We start from the raw sequence: 27,565 nt of genomic DNA on the forward strand, positions 1-27,565 counted from the left end.
GGATGATGTGGTTCTGTTGGCTTTGTCAGGCCGTGATCTTCAGCTCTCACTGGAGCGATTCGCAGCCGAGTGTGAAGCAGCTGGGATGAGAATCAGCACCTCCAAGTCCGAGACCATGGTCCTCAGCCGGAAAAGGGTGGAGTGCTCTCTCCTGGTCTGCAATAGGGTCCTGCCCCAAGGACTGGTTAAGATGCCTCCTGGACACCTCCCTAGTGAGGTATTCCAAGCACGTCTCACAGTAAAGAGGCCCCGGGGAAGACCCGGGACACGCTGGATGGACTACATCTTGCAGCTGGCCTGGGAACGCCTCAGGATCGCCCCCCCCCCCCGAAGATCTGGTGAATGTGGCCAGGGAAAGGGCAGTCTGGGTTTAGGCAGCTGCCCCGGCGACCCGACTTCAGTTTTTTTTTTTATAGTGTATACCATGCAGGCAATTATCATTTTGTACAAGGTTTAATCGACATCTTGATTAATTTGATCTGAAACTTTATTAACATGTGGTTATCTCTTTGAGGTATGACATTTATTTGATTTCAATTGTGTGATCATTATTCCTTTACAGTGTGTCAGTCATGGTTTAGCAATGCTTCATTTAAGACTTTATTAACTGGGACATAGAGACGTCTGTTACCTGAGCTGACCACCAAAGTCCTAAATGCTCATTGGTGGAAATGATCAGACGTTCTTTCGTGAGGCATTACCACAATAACTTTCTTGAAATTTAGAACAAAGGAAATTAGTTGTTGCTATGAGTTTTTGCTGAAAGTTTGTCACTTGGTTCTTACTTGTAGTTTCTTCTGAAAGATGCACTTCGGATCTTATGGAGACGTGATTTTTTTTCTGGCACAGAGCCGCTTACAGAAGTCTTTCCAGAGAGAGATGGAGAGATGAGGTTGAAGAATTGAGTTGCCGTGATTAAGTTTGGGCCTCCATTCAAGATGCATGATAGAGGAAATCCCTCTTAACAGATTTAGTTTTTTTTTTTTTTTTTTTTTTTTAACTCTGTTTAGTTTATGCCATTTTTCCAGTTTGCGTTTTTCTCTTTTTGATCTTGAGTTTTAATTTTAAAACTGGTTAAATCAGACTTGTCACTTTTCAGGTTGCATCTGGCTGTTGACCTGGTCACATTGCTTGATGCCAGGCCAGATCTTCTCTCTTCTCCAGGTTTGGCTGAGCTGACGGAAAAGGCTTTGGTGGTGCACCACGTCGCATTGACCAAGATTCAGTCCCTGGCTCCTCCTTGAGAAGTCTCCAGCTCCCAGACTCACATCCCCAGTTTTGCCTCCAGCTCCCAGGCCCTCGCCGGCCCCCAGGTGTGCTCCAGCTTGCAGCTTTCAATGTCAGTGCCCTGGTCCTGCCCGGCTCTTCAGCATCTGACGCCAGCTCCCAGGTCCACGCTGCCTCCAGTGGTCCCTGGCTCCGAGGGGGACTTTGGACGAGATGTTCCTCACCCGCTTCTGTTTATTGGTTCCGAGGGGGTCTCAAGTTGAGACGCTCCTCACATGCTATTGGTTGACGCCGCCGAGGAGACCGGTACTCTGGCACTTGGGCTCGCCATAATGTGGATGCTACAGAGCCCCTTAGAGCCTCCCGGCTGCTCTCCAGAGGTTTTGCTCCTGTCTGCATGGCCCTCCGGTCACTCTCCAGCAGTTCTGCTCCTGTCTGCCCAGCCTTCTGGTCGCCCTCCAGAGATTATGTTTATGTTTGCTTGCCTTCCAGTGATGCAGCTAAAATCTACGCCCCTTCCAGAGAGTCTGCCCCTGTCTGCTCGGTTTCCCGGTCGCCCTCCAGAGACTCAGCTCCTGTCCCTGCAGCCTCCCGGTTGCCCTCCAGAGACTCAGCTTCTGTCCCTGCAGCCTCCCGGTTGCCCTCCAGAGATCGTGCAGAGATCCAGAGATTCATGCGGCATGCGGCTTCCCTGCCAACTTCCAGAGATCTTGCTCCTGTCTCCTTGGCCTCTGGGTCGACCTACAGTAATCAAGCACATGTCTGTGCATCTTCCAGACATCCAGCACATGTCTGTGCGCCTTCCAGTAATCCAGCACATGTCTGTGTGCCTTCCAGTAATCCAGCTCCAATCTGCACGCCCTTCAGAGTTCCAGGCCCAGCCGTCGGGGCCTCCCGGCTTACCTCCAGAGCCAAGTCTGCTGTCGTCACAGCCTCCAGGCCGTACACCTGAGCTCCAGTTCCTGACAGCGAACCTTACAGAGCTTCGGCTCCTGTCAGCGTGCACTCCTGAGGTTCAGCTCTCGCCTGAGATCCACTTCCTGCCATCGCCGCCGCCTGGAATCCGGCCTTGGAGGGGGGGCTGCTGTCACACCCGCACCAGTGTCTGCCACATCCACATCCTTTCCAGCAAGTCTATCCAGCATACTAATCACCCACACCTGTTCCCGATCTTCTCACCTTGCCACGTAGACTCCAGTCATTCACCACAGCAGTCAGTCCCCGGATTGCTAATCAGCCACACCTGCACCCAATCTCCTCTTCCCATCCATATATACTCCAGCACCACACACGTTCCCTGTCGAACCTTAATGTTTGAACCTAACCTAAAAATACCTTGTTTGATTCTCACTCAGTGTGTGATCTTTGATAAATAAATTCCACTACACATCCTAAATCAATAAATATATACAGAGAATAAATGTAAACTTAGCTGGCTGACCTGACTGAATAACCCTAAAAAATCAAATCCACTCTGTCGTTAAGCAAGACAAACACAAGAGCTGAGCTCTTTATCTGTTTTTTTTTTTTATTGAACATTAGTCCAAACTCAGTTACGAGCATAAAGAAACATCACAGACTGAAACAAAACAAACTCAGTATTTAATCAGTTTTTACTTAGAAGCCAGAGACAGGAAATGAACTATTCTTCTAATAATAAATTTCTACATCCATTAATTCAATACAATCTTAAACCTACCCCCCTCCCTTCATATTGTCATATTTAGTGGTTTTACTTCATTCTTTCTTTCTTTTTTTTCTTTTTTTCTTTTTTTGTATATATAGTATCTGCTCTTGTTGGCACCAACTAACCAAAACAAATTCCTTGTACGTGTAAACCTACTTGGCAATAAACCTGATTCTGACTGTGATTCCTCCCAACAAAACTATGTTAAACTCAAACTAAACAGAACTACAATGGACATTATGCTAGCCCTGTGGATTTAACCTATATGATAAAACTTTTACATTCTCAGTTTGGATTCATCAAGGAACCACTCATTTGATTTAGGGGTCAGTAGTAGCCTTGTGGTTACAGAGGTGGGCTTGGTTCTGGTGAGCCTGGGTTCAAGTCTCTGGGGTGTCAACTAAGGTAAACCTGAACAAGACCCTTGTCTAGAATCTGGCAGCCCACTTCTCCGAGCAACTAGGATAGGTTAAATGCAGACAAATAATTTCCCAGCTGGGATTAATAAAATTTGAATAAATAAAAAGATTAAATTTATTGTTTTCTACATTTTACATCAATCATCAAGACAACCATCTGCTACATGAACATAAAAACGATACCAAATCCTCCCATTAAATTCAAGCATATTACTATGTATATCTAGAAAATGAAAAAAAAGAGAAAAAACAAGACCAGAATTATTTAACAAAAAAGGCATTACACTGTCACAACATGCATTATTATTAACAATGCCAGGTCCTTAAAGTTGTCCTGGATTGTCATGATTTTAGACCCCAGTGTTCAGCGAAGTTATTTGATAGAACATCTATGTAATGAAAAACATTGTTCACATAAATCTGAACAAAATCAAGACCTCCTCAGTTAAAACGTTTCACCCATTTTGTGACATTTCTTCCTCTAGGATGTGTTTCAGTTTATCAAAGAGTTTCTCCACGGTTGTAAGCTCCGTTGAAACATCTATAAAACAATTCTTTGTGTCAATCAAATGGCTTGCATAAACTATTTTACTTAGATATGTTCACTTTCAACTCACAGTATTTCATGAAACTGTCATAAAAGTGTTCTTTTTCTATTAACTGTTTATTTAAAAAAGAATATAAATACATATTGCACACAAACTACTACACTACTACTGAGCGCGGCTTAGCAAGGTAGAGCGGTCATCTTGTAACCCGAGGGTTGCCGGCCCAATCCTGGGCAAAGTCAAGTTCATGTTGAAGCGTCCTTAGGCAAGACACCAAACCCCTAATTGCTACTGATGGGTTGTGGTTGAGCGCCTTGCATGGCAGCTTCTGCCATCAGTGCGTGAATGTGTGTGTGAATGGGTTAATGTGATGTATGATGTAAAGCACTTTGGGTATCGATCCAGGTACAGTAAAGTATTATATAAATGCGGACCATTTACCATGAAAATAAATAAATTGCACAAAATAGATCTTTACCAGTTTTATGTAGCAAAAGGTTTAAAATTTGGAGGCTTAGTAATGTGGCTTAATAATGTGGCAATGGAGTTGTGCATTTGAATATTAATCTGTGTTCATCTTAATCTTAACTCTTCTACTTGTCGGAATAGTTAGATTTCGTCCAGCTCTTTGGCACAGCTCAACAATAAATGAACTGCATGCACTTAAACCCAAGATATTGTGTGCTGAAATCATGATCTCATAGTTAAACAAAGGACTATTATAGAGGGGGAAACAAAATTTAAAAAGCACTGCCTCTTGCACTAGACAACAGCACCTGGGTCCAGCTGGACTCAGCAGTGGAACTACTACTTAATTATGATGTCCCATCCTGTTTGATTTCTTGGTTGTATTGTCCTTACTCTCAGATGGTGTCGTTTTGGAGAAAAGTGTCTGCTAAATGACTGTAAAATAGAATAAAATATAATCTGATCTACTTTAATTTCATATATATATATTAAACCTCACTGACTGTTTTCACTCTGTTGTCTTTTCTTTTTTGCCAAATTGGTGATGATTCTTACACTATTTAAAAAAAGACATTAAAGAGGCCTCCACTTGAAATAATTTTATTATCATTATTATTATTATTATTAGTGATAGGCTTTGTGAAAAAATGAAAGAAAAGTTTTCACTATCTGTATAATTAAATAATTCTTTGTCATGCCAGTTTCATGATATACCATTAGACTAAACTGTTATTTTACCTGGGATCAAGTCGTCGTTAGTCTTCAGAGAGAGCTCAGTTGATTCCCTCATTGTTTCCTCCAGAGTTTTAAAGATGTACCTCTAATTTAGTATAAAATATTCATAATTTTTTTAAAGTACAAAAATTTTGTAAAAACAAACAAACAAAAACACAACTAAACTAAATATTCTATCACACATAAAATCACTGTTACATGTTTAGTAGCTTCTCAGTCATACATACAAACAAATGTGTAGGAGTTTTGCAGCTTGAAATGATGTAAATTTTAAGTTAAATTTACAAATGTGACATACCATCAAATCTTTTAGCAGGTTTAACATAACTTCCTTAGCCTGGTCAAACATGATGTTGTTTGACTCGGACACATGTCTCTCAATCGTGTGTCTCATGTTCAGCAACGAGCCCGTTCCTTTAAATTCTGCTGCTCCTAAAAAAAGAGGTTATGACACATTTATATGCAGAGTCACAAAACATGTAACCATCAACTGTTATATGAATAGGCCCTATCCTTTAAAATTTTCTTTACTTTTGTAGCAGTCTTGCATGCTTTTTTCAATGGTCTCCATCAGACTGTGGTAGATCGTTTTCTTGCGGTCACAGATTTCTCTTTTCAGTTTTGTCTTAATTTTTTCTTCCTAAAAAGAGATCATAAAAAAAACACGGTTTAACACTTAAACTTATTGTTCCTTAAAAGCAGTAGATCTAGCATCTTCCTATGTATGAAACATACATACACTATAAATCAGCTTTAGATTAGTAGATATGTCAAATAAAATGACAGCTTTAACACAATAGGCAGGTTAATGTTTTTCTCATCCATTACCTCTGTCTTCAGAAATATCAGCTGCAGTTTGACATCATTGTACTGCTGAATCAGTCTCTCTGTGTCCAGTGAAAAAGCATTGATGACACCAAAGAATGGCCCATGTTTTCCTTCATTTCTGAAATATTATTAAAATGTAAATATTAGTAGAATGGGAGAATTATATATATTCATGGAACAATTTCCCACATTTAATCATCCAATCAGAAAACTGATGGATTCCAACTAAATTTATAGGAAATATATACTTATACATAAATATATACATTCAGCAAACAATTTTTACACATCTAAAATCTGGTATGTAGTCCTCTGCTTGGATGAGTGGACAATTTGATTGTTCAATCTACCAAACAAACTCCCTTACCTGGACATGTTCTATTTCTAGAGGTAAAAAAAACTGCATTAGAACAGAAATTCAAAGTGATCAAGGATTTAGCCTCAAATGTGTTTATTTCAGACTTGAATTGCATTTTACTCTCCACACTTACTTCTTAATATATATATTCTCTCCTCATAGCCCTATAGATTGAGTGGAAGAGAGTATGGGAGGCAAAGATAATGTTTAGACTTGGACATGGTCTCTCTATTATGTCCCACCTTTTTGCACCCTCTCTGCCTGTAGAGAACTACGATCATTGGTCAATCTATGTCACTCTTCAACCATTCAATCGGTCAGCACCATAATGAGCACCATCACTGTTCTCAGCACAAATTTCTCTGTTTACTAGTACTTAACAAGCACTGACTTCAATCAGGGTTGGCACAGTCAGGTGAGTTTACTGTTTGAGTTTCTGTCTTGGTTTCGGGTTATTGTTTACATTTCTAGTGTCAGGCTCTGTTGTTAGCACGTTCTATCTACAACCAGTTGAGGCTGTGACGTGGATCACACCCAATGTGTACTGCTCAGGGCAAAAAAGATACAGGCAGTTTCAGCGGTTGCAATCAAGCAAAGTGTGATCCGCTGTCTCAGCTCCAGATACTTTACCACACATGGTATGCTGAAGCATCAGCTATTGTGTCAGCCCACAGTGGGTTAAGACGACATTGGGTAAAGACCTGCGAGTCTACTTGCGTGAGTCCACCGAGCAAGGGAACAAGCTTAAACCTCCTCACTACTAAAGCAAAGCACAATGTGCTTTAAACCCATCCATGTCAGACATGGGTACAGACCAAGACGTGCCACCTATAAACACCACAATCTGTCTCTGGAACTGTCTGCTGTGAACAAAACAGAATTTATTAGTTAATTAATAAACGTCTCTGATATTCAGGTCCTAGCCCTGACTGAGACCTGGATCCATCCAGAAAACACAGCTACGCCAGCTTCCCCTTTCTGTCAATGCAGAATTTACCCAAACACCTCGCTCAGCAGGACAAGGAGGTGGAACGGGCATTCTTATTTCTAAAAAGCTGAACTTTACCTCTCTCCGTCCTATGGCTAACTGCTCATCACTTGAGTATCACGTGGTAAAGATCTCTACACCCATCACTGCATACATTCTGGTCATTTAGTGCCCTCCGGGTGGCAATATAGATGAGTTTGTCTCTGAAATGGACATGGTTCTGTGTGACATTCCTGATAATGGCACACCACTAATTGTCATGGGAGACATGAACATTCACATTTGCAAACCACAGGCAACTGACTTTCTGGCTCTCATGTACTATTTCAATTTCAAACTGGCACACTCCTCCAACACGCAAAGCTGGCAATACTGGTGCTAACCAGAAACTGCTCCTCAGCCGACCTGCCAGTCAGCTCACTGCACCTCTCAGACCACTTCCTGGTTAATTTCTCTGTCTTTCTTCCTCATGTCATTCAAGCGGCTCCAAAAATGGTGTCCTACCACAGAAACTTAAGATCCCTCAGACCTACACAGCTGTCTGATGAGGTTTACTCTATCTTCCCTTCCCACTCCGACTTCTCCTTACTGTCTGTTAATGAGGCTACAGAAAAACTCTGCTCCTCTCTCACCTCCTCTCTGGAGAAACTTTGTCCTCTGGTGTCAAAACCAGCTAGACAAAATCCTCCCAGTTCATGGCTCACAGATGTTCTAAGGGAGCACAGAGCCCGACTCAGGACTGCAGAAAGAAAGTGGCACAAATCAAAAGGGCACACTGACTTGTCTGAGTACCGGCAAAAACTTGAAACTTTCACATCCAGCCTAAAGGTGGCCAAGATAGCCTTTTTTATCAAAACAAGATCCACAATGCTCCCAACACACGACAACTGTTCATGGTGTTTAACTCTCTCCTATCTACACCACCTACTTAACCACCCAGTGTGTTGACTGTAGAAATGTTTGCTTCCTACTTCACTGAAAAGGTTGCTACCATTAGTAACCAATTCACTGAGCCTGACCAACTCAGCCTTACCAAACCAGCTACTGGTGCCTCACTCTGCTCTTTCCGCTGTCTAAATGAGGACAAAGTCTCTAAACTTCTAGTCAACCCAAAACCCACAACCTGTCCTCTTGATCCTGTTCCTTCTGACATCCTGCAGAGCATTTTACCTACAATCGTAACTGCAGCAACCCTTATTATCAACCCCTCTCTTAAATCCGGTGTCTTTCCCTCTGCCTTTAAGCAAACTCGGGTTACCCCACTGAGCCACACTCAACCCTGCCCTAGTTGAAAACTACCAGCTGGTTTCACTGCTTCCATTCATGTCTAAACTACTAGAGCGTGCTGTCTTCAGTCAGGTCTCACAGTTCCTCCAAGACAACAATATGTAAGATCCATATCAGTCTGGCAATAGGCAAGACCGCTCTACTGAAACTGCTCTCCTGTCAGTTACTGATTCCCTACGGCTTGCCAGATCCACTGGTCAATCCTTATACTGCTGGACCTGTCTGCTACCTTTGGGGCGGTCTGCCATCATATACTGTTCTCCATACTCTCGCAGCTTGGCATCTCAGGATCTGTCCTCTCATGGTTTATGTCCTACCTCACAGGAAGATCATTCAGAGTATCTTGGCAAGGGGGAGTGTCCAGATCACATGGGCTGACAACAGGGATGCCTCAGGGCTTGGTGCTTGGCCCTCTTCTCTTTTCACTATACACCTCCTCATTCAGTGCAATCATTAGCTCTTATGGCTTCTCCTACCACTGCTATGCAGATGACAATCAGCTTTTTCTTTCTTTCCCACCTGACGACACAACCGTCTAAATGCGAATATTAGCATGCCTTGCTGATATCTCCGCATGGATGAAGGATCGCCACCTTCAGCTAAATCTGTCCAAGACCAAGCTTATTGTCTTTCCAGCCAGCTTGTAAAGCTTGTACCTATGTCTTCCACCAGGAATCTTGGTGTCATGATAGACAACCAGCTGATCTTTAAGGCCCATGTTGCCTCGGTTGCCCGGTCTTGTCAATTTGCTCTCTACAACATCAGGAGGATCAGACCCTACCTGACTGAACACAAGGCACAGCTCCTGGTCCAGGCTCTGGTCATTTCACGCATTGACTACTGCAACTCCTTACTGGCTGGCCTGCCTGCATGTTCAGTTAAACCTCTGCAGATGATTGAGAATGCAGCAATACATCTGGTCTTCAATGAGCCCAAAAGAGCTCATGTCAGTCCGCTGCTAATCGCTCTCCACTGACTTCCAGTTGCAGCACGCATCAAATTCAAAGCTCTGCTTCTGGCTTACAAGACAATAACCCAAACAGCTCTTGTCTACCTTCACTCCTTAATCCAGAGCTACACTCCCTCTCGACAGTAACGCTCTGCCAGCGAAAGACGCCTAGTGCTCCCACCACAACGTGGCGCAAAATCAGTCGCTAGACTCTTCTCCTCTGTTGTTCCCCGGTGGTGGAACAATCTATCAAACTCCGTCCGATCCGCAGAGTCCTTATCCACTTTTAAAAGCAAGCTAAAACCTCAGTTGTTTAAGGAGAATTTCCACACTTAGCTTAACTCTTCTACTCAGAATGAGTTAAAAAGATTTGTCCAGCTCTTTGGTTAAACTAAGTACTGAATAAGCTGGATGCACTTATGCCCAAGTTGATATTGTTCTATGAAATCATGATCTTGTATTTAAACAAAATGACATACAAAAAAAAAAAAAAAAAAAAAAAAGCACTGCCTCTAGCACTACATGACAGCACCTGGGTCCAACTGGACTCACAGCAGTCTGACTATCACTTAATTATGATTTCCCATCTAGTTTGTTTGAATTGTTGCTTGTGTTGTTCTTACTCTCAAATGTAAGTCGCTTTGGATAAAAGTATTTGCTAAATGACTGTAGAATAGAATAGTAGAATAGAACACCGTCACTGTATCCACGGCTCCAACATACCAAAATGCAAATGTACATTTACACACTAACTGCATAAAAGCAAAATAACTATGTTTTGATTGTGATGCATGGGGAGCTCAGTAGATGACCTGCAAAGCAGGATGGCAGTGTTATGGATGCTAACGTCAGCTCCCCATAATATAATAGGTTTTATGTATTAATATTAATTCTTTATTAACATTCTTAAAATTCTGTATCATCATGGCTTTATAAAGGGACAAACACTGAACAGAAAGAGACAACACTTGGTTAAAAGTTATCTTATTAGAAGACATTAAAGCACCATACTGAAAGTGGAATGAGTGCAACAGAAGCCCTGGGCTGAACACACTTCAGTTAATGTTATACAGAGAGGAAGCGGTTCAATACTTCTTAAATATCTGATGAAGATTAGATGGACCAAAATGTTGCACATTTAGATTAACCAGTGATTAAGATATTGTGCTGTAGTTTAAATAACAAAAAACTGAAGAATCAGCACATCAGCATGCTGAATATTCATTAAAATTTGTATGTAGTATTATTTACTGATTTAATATATTCCTATAGTTTAAAGACAAGCCAATAAAGAATTATTTTTCTTACGGGAAAGTCTTCCTGAATTCCTCATTGATGCTGGCAGTCAGGAATGATGCTAATTTCAGGTTGAGGTTCAATTGTTTTCCTTTTTTGGGCTGATAAATGCCACCATTGTTGACAATGCACCTCAGTGTCCCATGAAATGCACTGCCACTTTTTCTCTAGAGAAAATATAGGTTTAAAACATGCAAAAAATAAATACTGACACTGTGTTTATGAGCAAAATATATACTTACTGCTGGGTACAAAATGGACTTCAAGCTCCTTTTAGATGAGCGTTTTGAGTTCTCTACCCCTTCACTGAGGTATTTCTTTAAAGCTATGTAAGCTTTAGTCATTGCTTTTGTGATCAGACCAAGATGATCATGTATGTTTTTTTTAAGCTGTTTACAAACAACAGTTTTTTGACCACTCTGAAAAAAAAAAAAAAAAAAAAGTCAGGCAACCAATGTTCAAGAGATCTACTATTAGTGTTGCTAAAATTTTGTAAATATCCTCAATTTATCAAAAAACTAGAAGCCCTCAGAGCACGCAGACTTCTGCCAAGCCATTGTGTTTTTTTGTAGGTCTTGTGGGCATTATTTCTGAGTTAGGCTGGATTTGCAGCAGACTCTGAAAGACTACCAGCTCACATCTAAAGACCAATGTTTAGAGTCTTGAGTCTCAGCCTAGTCTCAGACTGAGATTTGACAAAGAATGTGAATCTATAGGGTCACAAATTACAAGACTGCAACTGGAGTCTTTTAGCATTTTTTGTGACATGTTGGACAGTTGATATGGAACAGGGCTGATCTGCACACAGTAAAGCAAGCAAGGGGAGAGTTTCCCTCCAGGAGGGAAATACACATCATCATTATTAAGTGTGGCTTTGCATCTGCACCAGGTGTTACACTGACTCATCAGAATCTGGAGGGATGAATGAGTTTTTATTCTCTTATTTGTTAGATTATTATACTGTAACACATAAATGATCCACAGCAGACATTTACTTCTAATAACCACCCGCTCCTGTTTCTGGATGGTCCACCGATGACGTTTCATCACCGCTTCTTGTTTCTCTTTTTTTTTTTTTTTTTTTTTCTCCCCGTCCTTTTTTGCCGGTGGTCTGAATGTCGGGATTCCTGTTTCTGCTTTTGTCAGAGCTCATCTATTGGTTGTTGATCATGTTTTGTCACTGCAACTTGCGATAATATCTAACCTGTTAGAAATTGTCGCAGATCCAAGACTGAAGAAAGACTGACGTTAAACAGCGCAGATTACCAGCTCATACCTAACGACCCAGATGACAAGAGCGCGTTGTGACTCCAGCAAAACTCCTAAGATTTCCTAAAGACTTCCGTTTTTAGTCTGCGACCGTGAAAATCGTTTGGTGTGAGCCCAGCATTAGTGTGAATGAAAAAAATATCCCTATCTCCTCATGGTTATTAATCCTTTAAAAAATCCCTGGATCCAAGATCACTTGTTCCTAATTCCATTTCTAAGATTTCCTAAAGATTTCAACCAAATCCACCCATAACCTTTTGAGTTATGTTGCCAACAGACAGACAGACAGACAGATCTCCTTGGTGAAGGTAATAATTAGGGAGAACTATCTTACTGCTCCTCCAGATCTGGCCCCTTGAATCAAGGAGAGGATCCCACGAGCTCCAGACACATAGTTTAATGTCTCCGAGTGACAGTCATTGAGATTTTTCAGAAAGTTAAGAAGTTGGGGTATTTCTGTAAAATTACAGCACAAAAACACAAGTGCATGAAAATTCAAAAGTTTTTCAATGCTGTCTGAATTTGAGTAAGCTAAAGAGATGACTTGCCTGCTACACATTTTCTGCAAACACAAAGTTTTCACACATTGTTGTTAGATTTTACCCACCAGTGCTTTTTTTGTTTAGATGTTTTCTCTTCAGAAACTCCCTTGAGCTCACTGTGAACACTTTGAAACTGTAATCACTGAAGTGTTCCTAGGAAAAGGAAATGTTCATATACTCTAGTGACATCCTAGAAGACTTTACATTAGTACAATCTAAATAAAAACAAACAAAAAAGAAGTCAGGCAACCAGCCACACTTTATTTTCAGAAAATAAGCACTTTTCATAAGAAACACAAGATGCATCACAACAAAACATATTCAAAACGCCCATTTTACTAATTAAAAACACAAGCCTTTACACACAAAAGTAATCATAAAACACCCACTTGATTATGCTCAACCACAAATACACACACTACACCTACTAGTGCACCAGCCCCCATGGAGGGTGGTCTCTAAAAGAAACTCTCACAACCAGTTTCTATCTCAATATAAAGGCAAAAAAGGGATCCTTGCCTGTTTATCTATTTAACATCTAAAATTAATAAAAAGTTTTAGATGTTTTGTGTACTCTAAAATCCAGGCTTCCTTAAACTAAAACTGAGCTGTGGTTGGAGAAACAACTATGAGCAAAAGCTGAATGAAAATGGAAGAAAGATAAAGTCCAAGTGTCGTTCCAAATTTTAAAGGACTACTGCCATCAGTATCAAAAAGCTGTGAGAGAAGTAAGAAGAAAATATCTGTCTGATATTTTTATGTCAAATCACCATAAGCCTTTGGTTTTATTTAAAACAATAGATTATGTTCTTAATTTTCCGCAGACTATTGATATTGATCCCTTAATTGAGGCATGTGAAAGCTTTTTAAATTTCTTTGTAGATAAGGTGACCACTGTTAGGGCTCAGATACCATCCTTTGTCTTTGACCCATTAGTCTCTGTACCCTGTTCTTCTGCTTTTGACCAGTTTGAACCGGTGTCTTTGTCTTTTCTTTGTGAGATTGTTGGTCTGAAGCTCTCGGTTCTCCTACAATTGCGCTCCCACCACAATTATTCAGCTTATTTCTGTGATGGGACCAAAGCTGTGGAACTCTTTGCCACTGCAGGTCAGACAGGCTTCATCACTGTCCAGTTTTAAACCCCTTTTGAGACTCACTTCTTTTCATTGGCGTTTCATCCAGTATGAGTTTGCTTTTATTGCTTGTTTTTTTATTTTATTGTCTTGTCTTTTACTATTTAATGTTTTAGTTAATGTTCAGCACTTTGTTCAAGTGGCTTGGCTGTTTTACTGCATTATTGTAGATTTTGAGTTGTAGCCTAAGGTAAAGGTAAATTATATATATTTTTTCCATTTCCTCTCTGGTCTCCAGCAAATCCTTTTCAGTTATTTTCTTATACTTTTCGTATAACTCGTATAATTTTTATTTTGAGTGGAGATTGACTAGTCTGCTGTTAAAATGCTAAACAATACAATCACATATTGCATGTCAATAAACTTTGCAGCCACCTCAGAAGTCAGATATAATTTCTTCACACTTCTGACTGGGACCTCCTGTTGAGTCAAACTGGTAATATAAAAAAATACACAGTAGGGGTCTGATTGAGTCATGTCAACAACAGAGGACAGATCAGTTACTTGCATTTTTACTGACCTTTCTAATGTAGGTTAAGTTTAAAAGCTGTGCAGCCTTTTGTCATATTTTCCCTTTAAACAAAGTGATTTAAAACCTTACCTTAATTGCATGGAGCTTGCCGAACTCCTTCAACACTTCCTCCTTGGCTTCTTTGTTTCTTTTAAGTATGCGAGTGCGAATGTCATGTTCAGAGCTTTAAGAATAGAGACACAGATGCTTCACAGTTTGCAAACCCTTTGCAGTTTCATTTATTTATTTATTTGTTTATCATAAATATGACCTAAAACATAGATATTTACACAACCCCTAAAATTTGATAGGAGGATTCTTCCTCTATTCCTCTAGCAAACAAATCCTAAAAAGAAATCTGTAATAATAGGAGGTGATGATACTGACTTGAACTGTTATTGGTCTATCTTTATTTTGATTTAAATAAACAAACAAAACAGCTTAAAGATCATCCTCTAGGGGTCTGGCTTTATATTGGGGCACAGTTGCATGTCCACTACACTCAAGGTTTTCTGTGTGCAACTTACAATAAAGAATACTGTGATGCTGTTGTTGTTGGCCTGGCAAAGGATTTAAATTCTGTAGACTATTCCATTCTTTTGAAAAATACATACTTTATTGGTTTCTTAGAAAACTGTGTAGCTTGGCTATTGTTCTGTAAATATGCAGTCAGTGAGGTAGAAGGATCTATTTTTATATCTGCTACCTCATGAGGGTGTTTTCTTGGTCAAACATTATTTACAATTTTACATCAAGAAAATAACCCGTGCTGTAGCTAATTTTTATTTATATATATCATCTATACCAATGACACTATTATCTACATTTGCAGTTCCTCTCTCTGCTCAGTTTTCACTTTATTAGTATTAGAATTATTCAGAATGTTTTATATCTTCCTTTAACATTAAACACAAGTAAAACAAAATGCATGAGCTTTACCAGAACTCTTCCACTACCTGAATGCCCTAGCAAAATTATTTCTCTGGTGCCTATGTACTCTGTCAATGCTACACTTTGCATCCCACAGCATCATTGTATTTTAATTAATGACAGAAATTCAACTTTCTCATTCCAGGGAATTACTTATTTTCCTTTCTAAACAATTTTTAGATAAATGAATTGTGTTGAGGCTGATGTCACAGACTAATTCTTGAGAGTTTCTGATGTATAAGACATCAGTCTGATGTCCTGTATATGGCCTTTTTAAGCCTTACACAGAGACTCTGTTCAAGATTAAGAAACTTGACCCATAGCTGAAATAACATTCCATTATTCTAGCTATTTCAAAAAGTTTTTTAGTCAACAAAAAGCATTTCACTACAAATGCTGCAGTAATATTTGTTTTACTTTTATGCAATACATGAAAACCTGATGATGAATTTGATCGTGTTTATGAAGAGATCGATTATTCTAAATGGTTCATTAGCTTTTACAATAGAATAATATTTCATTTTTATTTTTTCTTTATTTGCCCAGATAAAAATCTAATTGAGATGAGAAATTTCTTTTCCAAGGATTACTTGGCTAAGAAGGCGACAAAACCTTAAAATTTATTATATACCACAAAACAAATAGAATTAACTGTCAAACACAGCAAGTAAAACAAAGGTAGCAATAAACATGATTCTCTGACTAAATTAAAATAAAAGAAAGGAAAAGGAATTTCCTTAACTTTTCTAAATCCATTTACTGTGAAAATATTTTGATGATCACAGAAAAAATCCTACGATAGACTGGCATCCTTCCCATGATGTAACATGTTTCTCATTCTGTGGCAGCTGGGATTGGGACTAGTCCCCCTCCCCGAAAAATTAAAAGTGTATTACAGGCATGCCATGTTTATGTTGTTCCCTTTTGGTGCTTCTGCAACAAGCCTCTGGTAATATAAGATGAATATTCCAAATGTGTGCTTGGCTATGGATGTCTGTCTTTTATAATCTGAAAATACGAGGCCTGGTGGAAACTTGTAAAATGACTCCTGTTTATAGAATTTACTTAAATAAATTTATATTATATATTGTAGAATATATGTTGTATGAATATCTCTTCATGTTTATGCCTGCTGACATCTTGACCTCCATATAAATCTTTGTATAACTTTTATTTAACTATGCTCTTTCAATATTTTAATTCACTTACCGGTCATCCAGATCTTCAATGTCATCAGACTTGGTGCAGATGAAGTGAATTTGCTGACACTCACCACCATTTCCAATGAGACCGCTGACATTTTGCAGGATCTCCCAAGATTCTCTTTCTGATGCAGCACGATCAATACCAGCCACAATCCACACAGCAGAACAGTTTCCGACAATCTAAATGGTATATTTACAGTAATTGCTGATTATTATTTGTTTGCATAAAATAATAAAAACATTACAAATTCCAAATTAAACAGTAAACCGTAGTACATGAATATAATTACTCTTTTCCACATTTCATCTCTGCTCTTGTTACGGTCCCCATTTCCAGGTAGGTCTACGATTGTGACGTGCTGAAGCAAGTTATTCTTTGGTACCCTAATAGTCACACACTTCACCAGAGGCCAGTACCACCTCTTTACTTCTTTAGCTTCTTCTTGTTTTGTGTCATTTCTTGTGTATTTGACAATTTCTGCAGATAGCTCTTCAGCCTGCAAAAAATAAAATGTGTAAAATTATGTTAATGAAAGGCTACTTCATATCAAATTTATTGATAGTGCTCAAGCTATTGCACAAAACAAATAATGTTCAACAAAAAATAATATCAGTATGATATCAAGGTTATAATAGTTTTGGATATTTCATTACTTTTAGTTTTTATTTAGTTTTGACTTTTTGTTTTCAAATTCAGTTAGTTTTAATTAGTTGAAAATAGATGATTTTGAGGAACACTGTTGCTCCAGAGATGTGGTGGTTTTGTTTCTAAGGCCAGATGACAACAGTCTACACACAGAGAAGATGTGCTCCACAAAGGCTTGTGAGGCAGGGGCACTAACAAGGTCCAATGCCGCAGGGGCAAGTTTTGGATAGACAGACCCTCTTGATCTCCAGAACTGCAGAGGTTTCTCATTAAACACACCCTGTTTTACATCTTCAGCATACTTCTTTATTTCAGTCAACAGACTATTGGTCACATCAGGCTGATTAGTCAATGACACATTGATCTCCATACGGGATGCAAGGAAGTGGTACAGCTGATCAAGCTGAATATCGTAACACCGGAGCAACGGAAATTCTCCATCTGCTCCTCACTGGAGTAAGATGCTTCCATCTCTACCTGCCTGAGAGAATCTAGAAAACTCACATTTCTGTCTGATTTTCAGCTGGTTGATGTGTTTTCAGCAAGCTGCAACATCTGCCTTTAAAAAATGCAAAAAAATTACAGTTCACCCCTCATCCGCCATGGCTGGCTCCAAAACAGAGCAAATCCCCATAGACTCCCATGTTAAAAACACTTCACAGCAGAAATACACATGTTTAAAGCCTAGTACAAAAACCATTTTAGGATTAATGTATCCTAATATATATAATGTATCCTTATAAGGTTGGACATGACATTTTGTAAGCTTTATGTGATAATTTGTAGTGTTTTATGCTTAGGATGTTAACAAACAATAATAATAATTTGTGCATTACTATGGTTCATTTTAATTGGGTAACTGATGCATGTTAAGTGGGATCTAACTTACATATTGTATCTTAATTGTAAATTCAGGGGCACTTCTGAAATATTTTGGAGCAGCTCCCACTGGCCAAAATGAAGAGCCACACAGGCCTTTGAGATTCTCCCGGAGTCTGATGAGGAGGCGCCATTTACCTCTGCAGCCAGATCTTTGCAGGACTTTCGGGTGTGTGTGTGTACATGCACGCATGGAGGGGGGTGTCTGTGTGCATCCTTGCATAACTTTTTACTTTTGTAAACACAATAAATGAGTTGGGTTGTGGGGGCAGCTGCCTAAGCAGGGAAACCCAGACTTCCCTCTTCCCGGCCACATTCACCAGCTCATCTGGGAGGATCCTGAGGCGGAAGGCCGGAACACCTCACCAGGGAGGCGTCCAGGAGGCATCTAAGGCCTAAGCCACCTAATCTGGCTCCTCTTGATGTCGAGGAGCAGCAAATTTACTCTGAGCCCCTTCCGGATCACAGAGCTTCTCATCCTATCTCTAACGGAGAGTCACCCTGCAGAGAAAACCCATTTCGGCTGCTTGTATTCATGATTCATGATGTGGGTCACTACCCACAGCTCATGAGGATGGGAATGTAGATCGACCGGTAAATCGAGATCCTTGCCTATTGGCTCAGTTCCTCCTTCACTGCAACAGATCGATGCAGGGTCCGCATCACTGCAAATGCCACACCGATCCACCTGTCGATCTCCCACTCCATACTTCCCTCACTCGTGAACAAGACCCCAAGATACGTGAACTCCTCCACTTGGGGCAGGACCTCATTCTCGACCCAGAGAAAGCACTCCACCCTTTTTCGGCTGAGGACCATGGTCTCGGATTTGGGGATGCTGATTCTCATCCACCCCAAATCCAGCACCCTGAGACTGTACACTAAGCGCAAGGATGGAGGCAGAGGACTAGTGAGTGTCAGAACCACTATCCAGGATGAAACATCCAACATCCTTGAATACATCATTGTTATGTGGTGATGGGGGAACCATCATGGGAGGAAAAGCCCCTCCATGGGATGTACCACCGACAGATAACTGAAGTGGCTGATATCGAGAAACCCTACCAATGGCTAGAAAGGGCTAAACTGAAAGACAGCACAGAGGCACTGATCATAGCTGCACAGGAGCAGGCCTTGAGCACCAGAGCAATAGAGGCCTAGATATACCATACAAGACAAGACCCCAGGTGCAAAGAGGCTCCTCAGACAATCCAGCACATAAATGCAGGGTGTAAGGTGCTGGCAGGAAAAGCTTACAAGGAGCGTCATAACCCTGTAGTGTAGTTGTTTCACTGCCCACTAGAGGCTTGGCATAAACATTATATAATTTCTGCACCTATTTGTCTTTTCCCCTGCATGGAGATCGTTTTTATTCTGCTGTTGTGTAGATGCTTTTTTTCTTTTTTTTTTCTTTCTTTTTTTCAAAAACATAAAGGAGAGGTTTTGCGTTTTACGCAAAAACAAGGACTTTGAGACACTCCACAGCAACATCACGTGACCCTGCTGATAAAGGCTACAGGAAGGTACTGAAACATGGCAAGGTAAACTTGAACCTTATTTTATGCTGCATAAAAAATGCAATCTAAATTAGACCAGAGTTTTCCGTAAAGTACAAATCTGTCTTTTAATGTCTTACTGAGTTGCATGTCAAAGTCTTCTTCCTGGACTGGAGGAATTCTGGAATTTCTTTGAAGTATTTGTTGTCCATGAGGTTCTCAGGTGTTTTCTCTTTCCACTCGCCTCCATAAAGGGCTGACAGCTTTTCAGCAATGTCACAAAGATCATCATGATAACTTTTCTTTTCCCAATCTGGATTGTCCACACTGAGCTGATTTATTGACCACAATTCATCTTTCCACTCCTATTAAAAAAAAGAAAAAAAAGCTTATCATTGTTATAACTATATAGTAAGCTGAATCTGTATTTTTCCAGATTAGATTACTTTTCAAACAGAATAAACATACAAAGAGTTAATTTCACCTCTTCTGTAATGAACTCAATGTCCACCTCATACTTCAGGTTGTGCCTGTTAGCCTCTACTTTAATCATGACTGAGGTGCATGCACTGATACTTCCAGTGGGCAAAAGTTTCTCCCCAATGACAGCATTTATCAAAGAACTCTTTCCTGCTCCAGTTCTGCCAAAGACACCAACCAGCTCCCTCTTATCTGTCTCCAAATCGTTGATTTTAGTCCTGTGATGAGTTCAGACAAAATTGATTAATTTGAAAGACAGACGAGCACTATTCTATTCTATTCTATTCTATTCTATAGTCATTTAGCACATGCTTTTATCGAAAGCGACTTACATTTGAGAGTAAGAAGAACACAAACAAGAATTCAAACAGGATGGGAAATCATATTTAAGTGGTAGTCAGATTGCTTTTGAGTGCAGCTCGACCCAGGTTCTGTCATGTAGTGCTAGAGGGCAGTGCATTTTTCCCCAGTCAAACCCGCCCTTCCTCACCATCATATATCAGTACTTGTCACAAACATGCATTACAAGCACTGCATCAATTGATCAAGGATCATTCTTAGCAAAAATGTTTTTAGATAATTATTTGTCATTTAAATAGTATGCTTTTGTCTTTAGCAAACCCACCTTTTTTATATGTTACTGTTTATAGACCACCCAAGTCTCTCTCCTGCTTTTACAAGAATTTTCTGAATTTTCAACTGTAATACATTAAAATGCAGCAAAATTTTGATGACTAGTGATTTTAACCGACATACTGACAACAACTCTGCTCTTGCAGAGGAGTTTTTAAATCTCTTAAACTGTCTAGATTTCAGACATGTCACACAGCCTAACATCACCAGGTTTAGCCAATGGTAGGTCAAGGTGAGAACTGTGAGCAAGCAATATATATTACTTCTGAAATGGTTACAAATTTTATTGATATTTTAAACCAAATTCCTTTTATCTGTATTATGTGATTTTTATTGTGGATCATTTTAGCAGCAAACTTAAGTCAGTTACTGATGCTGTAGTTCCACTTAAAAGTAAAATAATAAAATCCAAACCCAGACCATTGTGGAGAAATGGACAAATCAAAGAGCTCAAATGAAATTGCAGGAGAGCAGAGAGGAAATGGAGGGAAAAAAAATTAATCATTCATTTAGGAATTTAAAGAACAATTAAAGTACAATTCAAAACCTACAATAAACCAGTTAAACAGGCCAGAACACTTAATTTTTCCAATTTTATTACAGAAAACAAGAATAACCCCAAACTTCTTTTTAAGAAAATAAATCTTTTAATAAACACAGGGTTCAGGAACCAGACCATTTTTTCGTGTATTAGGACAGCTAGGAACTAGGGGTAACGGCCCTAAGTTCCTATAACTATTTTAGCTCCTACTCCGAGGGAGGGTCTTTTCGGGGTTCCATAGAAACCCTCGTGACGTAGGTGCTTAGCTGTTCCTTCTACCTTCTTGAACATGGGGAAAGACATTATGAACATGGGTTCTCCAGATGCAGTAGTAGCTTGCAGACATTGAGCATTTTCATTGAAATGAAGTGCTGCCAAATAAAGCCTGATAAAAATTAAGTAGAAGAAAATTGTATTTGTTAGTTTGAAGTGGCACACTTAAAACTCATCTAATAGACACAATTAGATTAGAGATTAGATTAGGGATTAGAACACTACACTATACAGCTATTTACCTGCATAGCATTCCCAGGAAAGGATAGTGTGAGGATTTTGGTGCAAAGTGCAGAATGACACTGTGGAAACCTTACACAGAGGAAGCCTGCAAGTGGGGGCTGAGCTTTTCTACATCCTTCAGAATCAGCGACGTGCGGTCAGGAGAGACAGGTGAGACAGTGTCTTGGACGCAGTCTTTACCACTCTCTGCAGATGTTTGCGGTCCGTGACAGTAGAGCTGCCGTACCACACACATGGTGATGCAGCTGGTCAGGATGGACTCAACAACACAGCTGTAGAAGTTTCTCAGGATCTTTGGTGACATGTCGAACTTCCTCAGCCTCCTCAGGAAGTACAGCCACTGCTGAGCTTCACCTGCTGTGTGGTGTTGTGTGTTCAGGTGAGGACCTCGCTGATGTGGACCTCCAGATATTTAAAGCTGCTCCCCCTCTCCACTTCCAGCCCGCGGATAAGCAGTGGCTGATGAGGGTTCCTCTCCTTTCTCATGTCCACTATCATCTCCTTATCATCACCAAAGAGACCACCTCCCTCCTGTAGGCTGCCTCGTCCCCACCAGTGATGCATCCTATCACAAAGGCCACAAAGTCATGGATGAACAGGGTGTAGAGGATGGGACTGACGACACACCCCTGTGGTGTGTCAGTGTTAGTGATGACAGACTGAGGCCTACCAGTCCTGGTGCCAGTCACAGAGGGTGGGGCGTAGTCCCAGGGAAAACAGTTTGTGGGTGAGCTCATGGGGGATGACCGTATTGAATGCTGAGCTGTTGTCAATAAAGAGCATCCTGATGTAGAAGTCTTTATTCTCCAGGTGTGAGAGGGAGATGTGCAGGGCTGCAGCAGTAGCATCTGAGGTGGACCTGTTGGACTGGTAGGCATACCGCAGGAGGTCCAGTGTGTTTGGTAGGCAGCTCTGAATGTGGGTCAGCACCACTCTCTCAAAGGACTTCATAATGATTGGAGTGAGTGCTACTAGCCTGTAGTCATTCAGGTAGTTAGGGGGGCTTTTTTTGGGGAGGGGAACAATGGTAGTGGTCTTAAAGCAGGAAGGAACAGTTCTTTGGTTGAGAGGTTGAATATGGAGGTGAGAATGTCTGTCAGTTCGTTGGCACATATTCTGAGGACTTGTCCCGGGATATTGTCTGGCCCTGCCGCTTTGTGGTGGTTGATCCTCCTCAGAGCTTTGATTTCCTGGACTGATGAGATGACTGGTGAGTGTGGTGTTGCTGTCCAGGTGTCTAAGAGCCTCCTCTCTATGTGGGGGTTGAAGGTCTCAAAGTGGGTGTAAAATGTGTTGAGGTCATCAGGCAGACTGTCTGTGGTGCTAATGGTACTGGAGCTGCTCCTGTAGTCTGTGATGTGTTGTAGACCCTGCTACATGTGCCCGGGCTCAGCAGTGGAGTAGAAGCCATCCAGCTTTTCTCTGTACTGCCTCTTGGCTGCTCTGATGACCTTCCTCAGTCCCTACTTTGCAGCTTTGTACTCAGTCTCATTGCCAGATTTAAATGAAGTAGAGTGAGCACGCAGCATATGACATATCTGACTGTTTATCTGGTTGGGAACTACCTGACTTGTATGGTGGCATGATGTTATCCACACAAATGCTGATGTACCCAGTCACATAGTCAGCATAGCCCTGTACACTCACAGAAGAGTCCTTCAGAGTGGCTGCAGCTCTAAACACCTCCCAGTCAGTAGTAGCAAAACAGTTTTGCAGTGTGCCCTCAGTCTCAGGTGTCCAGAGCTTAACCTCTTTGGTGACTGGATTTGATTGTTTGAGTCTTTGCCTGTACGCCCGGTACAGGAACAAAGAGATGTGGTCTGAATGTCCGAAGTGGGGGCGGAATCATTTCATCAAATTACATCATTTCAATCCTTGTAAATGTGTGAAAAACATAGGTGTTCTCTTTGACTCTGAGCTGGATTTGATTCCACACATCAGAAATTAAATGTCACAAAGACAGAATTTTTCAGCTTAAAAACATTGCCAGAGTCCGCCCATTTTCCCCTCTTGCCAGCACAGAGCTGCTGATGCATGCTTTTATTTCTAGTAGATTAGATTCCTGTAATGCCCTGCTCTCTGGTCTTCCCAAAAAGTTTATTTAAAACCTACAGCTACTTCAGTACTCAGCGGCAAGCGTTCCGAAAAGGACCAGAGGGTGGGAACTCATTACTTCAGTTTTAAAAATGCTGCACTGGCTCCCCATGCATTCCAGGATAGATTTTAAGTTTCTTTTAGTAGTTTACAAATGTCTTAAAGGTCTTGGGCCTTCTTATTAATCTGACTTGCTTTTAGATTATGAACCCTCGGAGCTCTTCCGGTCTTACGGTCGGTTGTTTCAAGAGTAAGGACCAAAACATACGACAAGGCCTTGTTTTATTTTTATGGCCCTTGTCTGTGGAACAGCCTGCCAGAGACCTCAGGGCCCCAGAGACTGTTCATGTTATTTTAAAAGAGGCTGAAGACCTACCATTTTAGCTTAGCTTTTAAGTTAGGAAAAAACTTCCAAGTGAAAATCAGATTATAGAGTTCTTATGATCTCTAACATGAATTAGGGGGTTCGATTTAAAAAGCCAGCATAATAAAAGTCATATAGCCAGATTTTACTCATATTTATTTATATTTACAGTAAGACATTATTATAAGTTATTGTTGGAAATGTGCTCCAACAAATACCTTTAAAAAATTATGTTGAAATTTATTCTCCAATAAATGTCACTGTTTTGTTTTGTATTGAAGCTGCTGTCTGACTGGGAACTGTTTAACTGGGAACGGTCTGACTGGTAACTGTCTTACTGGAAGCTGTCTGACTGGGAAATGTCTGGCTATGACTGCATAACAATGGTATATATGGAACTTTTCAGTGTTGGCAATGATTAACATCATGAACCACATGGTCTTCAGTTCCAGACCCAGCAGCAGCAGCAGGTCCATCATCACATGAATTGTGTGGTCCTCTGTCTTTTTATTTAGTTTTACTTTTTCACTTAATTTATTTTAATACTTTACTTGTTTTTATTGTTTTTATTTTTTATCTTTATAGTTTACTTATTTTATCTTTTGATTTTATTTTATTTATGTGTGTATATATGTATATGCATGTTTATATGTATATACAGACATGGACAAAATTGTCGGTACCCTCCGGTTAACGAAAGATAAACTCCCAATGGTGACAGAAATAACTTGAATCTGACAAAAGTAATAATGAATAAAAGTTCTATGAAATTTACCAATTGAATGTCAGACAAAAATGATGGTACCCTTAACTTAGTATTGTGTTGCACAACCTTTTGAGGCAACCACTGCAATCAAACGATTCCTGTAACTGTCAATGAGACTTCTGCACCTCTCAGCAGGTATTTTGGCCCACTCCTCATAAGCAAACCGCTCCAGTTGTCTCAGGTTTGAAGGGTGTCATTTCCAGACGGCATGTTTCAGCTCCTTCCAAAGATGCTCAATATGATTTAGGTCAGGGCTCATAGAAGGCCACTTTAGAATAGTCCAATGTTTTCCTCTTAGCCATTCTTGGGTGTTTTAGCTGTGTTTTGGGTCATTGTCCTGTTGCAAGACCCATGACCTGAGACGGAGCTTTCTGACACTGGCCAACATATTTCACTCTAGAATCCCTTGATAGTCCTGAGATTTCATTGTACCGGCACAGATTCAAGACACCCTGTGCGAGATGCAGCAAAGCAACCCCAGAACATAACAGAGCCTCCTCCATGTTTCACAGTAGACACAGTGTTCTTTTCTTGACATACTTCATTTTTCCATCTGTAAACATAGAGCTGATGTGCCTTGGCAAAAGGTTCCATTTTTGACTCATCTGTCCATAGGACATTCTCCCAGAAGCTTTGTGGCTTGTCAACATGCAGTTTGGCAAATTCAAATCTGGCTTTTTATGATTTGTTTTCAACAATGGTGTCGTCCTTGGTCGTCTCCCATTATTACCATTTTGGCTCAAACAGCAAAGGATGGTGCGATCTGACACTGATTTTCCTTGAGCTTGAAGTTCACCCTTTTCTGGGCTCTTTTGTTACCATTCGTATTATCCTTCTCTTTGAATTGTCATCAATTTTCTTCCTGTGGCCACATCCAGGGAGGTTGGCTACAGTCCCATGGATCTTAAATTTCTGAATAATATGTGCAACTGTAGTCACAGGAACATCAAGCTGCTTGAATATGGTCTTTTAGCCTTTACCTTTGACATGCTTGTCTATAATTTTCTTTCTAATCTCGTGATTTTTGTCAAGGCCTGTTTCATGAGTTTATTTTTTTAAATAATTCTGTTGATGCATGTTTGAAAAGCAATGTCTGACTTTCAATTGTTAAATTTAATAGAATTTTTATTTATTATTACTTATGGCAGATTCAAGTTTTTTGTGACCATTATGTGTTTTTCTTTCATTAACCGAATGGTACCAACAATTTTGTCCACATGTGTAACAGTGTAATTCAGTGTATTTTGAGCCTTTACCCCAACACGCCCCAATGTAATGTGATCAGCCACAGTAAGCCACTTACTGGAAGAGTAAACAGGCTTTGCATGTTGCCATGGGGACATGAAACAATAAGATAATATCTTTTCCCTTTTGTTTTTAATGTTTGTACTTTCATGTTAAAGTTTGCTGCTACAGTGGGATTCTGGATGGGCCAGGATATCTTCACTTCTGCAGTCTGCATGGTAAGTACAGCAAACCAGAGTATCCAGGCTGTTTCATGTGTTAGTAGGAGCTTTATTAATGTTAACTAAAAAACAGTTCAATGTTGGGCTCCTCTCTTTAGAATTTCTTATTCAAATTTTTCTTCCACTCTTTCCGGCTATTACCCATTCTTTCCCCCTTTTCAGTTTGCATCTGGTTTGTAATTGTAATGTCCATATAAAACCTACCTAGGCTGCAGTGTATAATAGTACATTGTGTTACATACATGTAGTTAATTACAACAGGAAATGCAATACTTACTTCAGGAAGGTATTGAGCTTTGTGTTGTCTTGGTTGCGTAGTCTCACATAAACATTTCTCATTACAGTCTTCACATCAGTAAGCATCATTGCCTCTGTCAGCATAAAAGTAAAGAATTTAGAAGAAAACACAAATGGAAAGATAAAATCATTTTGTGTATCAATCTCACACTTTTTTCAAAGAGGTTCAATTGAAATTCATGGTGTAAGAAACATGCAAAGCATTGACTGATACTGGAATAAGACATTGTCATGTGAATATTTCTTTCTTTATCTTCTACTTTTTCTTTGGCAAAAGGAGAAACTGAAAGTATCTGTAGAAGAAAAGTGCAACTGCATTGTTCATCCTTAGCTAAATCTTGCTTTACCTGATTCGTCACGCTGCCGTTTAGTTGGTGATTGCCATTCGCTGGTCTCTCCCTGAGAATCCCTCTTTCTTTTTCCTTATTAAAAAAATAATACATTTTTAGTTTGTATCCAGAGTCTCATAATTTTGATTTATAGTTTTGAGTAAAGTAAAATAATATACAAGAAATAATATATTTGGTGTCTCACCATTATAACTTGTAGATGGCTCAGCCTAAAGATCAACATAAATATCTGACTCTTGAAGAATATTTTATCATTTGATGTATTATTATAAAATATGCACAACACAATAGCTATACAGTTATTTGAGTTTATGTTCTTATAACATTTTTCTAAGTTACTCAAGACAGGACTGGAAAGGAAACTTAAAAATGACCATATTTACTATCCTTGTTTCTCAAACAACAACAGTCATCCAGTGAGACGTTCCTCAGCCAAATATGTGTAAGTATAAAAACTACTGGCATGTTCTTCACTCATTAAATATCTGTGAATCTCATAGTCATATTTACCTCAGTCAAATCAATTACTTCTTCATGATGCTGTGGATGCTGGAGATAAAAGACTTTGTTAGGCCAAACTTTTAAGCAAACACTTGAAGTACAGTGTGTGTATGATTATGTAATTATGTAACCACATTATGAATCATATATCATATT

General features: G+C 39.9%; 1 protein-coding gene across 1 annotated transcript; it reads right to left on the reverse strand.

Annotated features, from left to right (window-relative positions):
* Nucleotides 1-3,012: 3,012 nt before the first annotated feature.
* Nucleotides 3,013-27,555, reverse strand: LOC121657209 (nuclear GTPase SLIP-GC-like). The gene is made up of 19 exons (XM_042012616.1): nt 27,541-27,555; nt 27,419-27,457; nt 27,093-27,117; nt 26,906-26,980; nt 26,539-26,632; nt 19,886-20,099; nt 19,542-19,766; nt 16,671-16,877; nt 16,385-16,560; nt 14,336-14,429; nt 12,667-12,754; nt 12,394-12,515; nt 11,033-11,209; nt 10,803-10,957; nt 5,913-6,030; nt 5,616-5,724; nt 5,383-5,516; nt 5,088-5,169; nt 3,013-3,874 (listed from the first exon to the last, which is right to left on the reverse strand). Exons 1-19 carry the CDS (start codon nt 27,553-27,555, stop codon nt 3,789-3,791), a joined length of 2,235 nt encoding a protein of 744 aa, XP_041868550.1. The 3' UTR covers nt 3,013-3,788.
* Between the last annotated feature and the right edge of the window lie 10 nt (nt 27,556-27,565).

This window comes from Melanotaenia boesemani, chromosome 2 (assembly GCF_017639745.1).
Source record: "Melanotaenia boesemani isolate fMelBoe1 chromosome 2, fMelBoe1.pri, whole genome shotgun sequence".
NCBI classification, from domain to species: Eukaryota; Metazoa; Chordata; class Actinopteri; order Atheriniformes; family Melanotaeniidae; genus Melanotaenia; species Melanotaenia boesemani.

Coding starts and splice junctions, on each gene's coding strand:
- LOC121657209 (XM_042012616.1), bottom strand. Junction 26,633..26,905: donor ACGGCAGCGTGACGAATCAG/GTAAAGCAAGAT, acceptor TTATGCTGACAG/AGGCAATGATGCTTACTGAT. Junction 5,517..5,615: donor CATGCAAGACTGCTACAAAA/GTAAAGAAAATT, acceptor CTCTTTTTTTAG/GAGCAGCAGAATTTAAAGGA.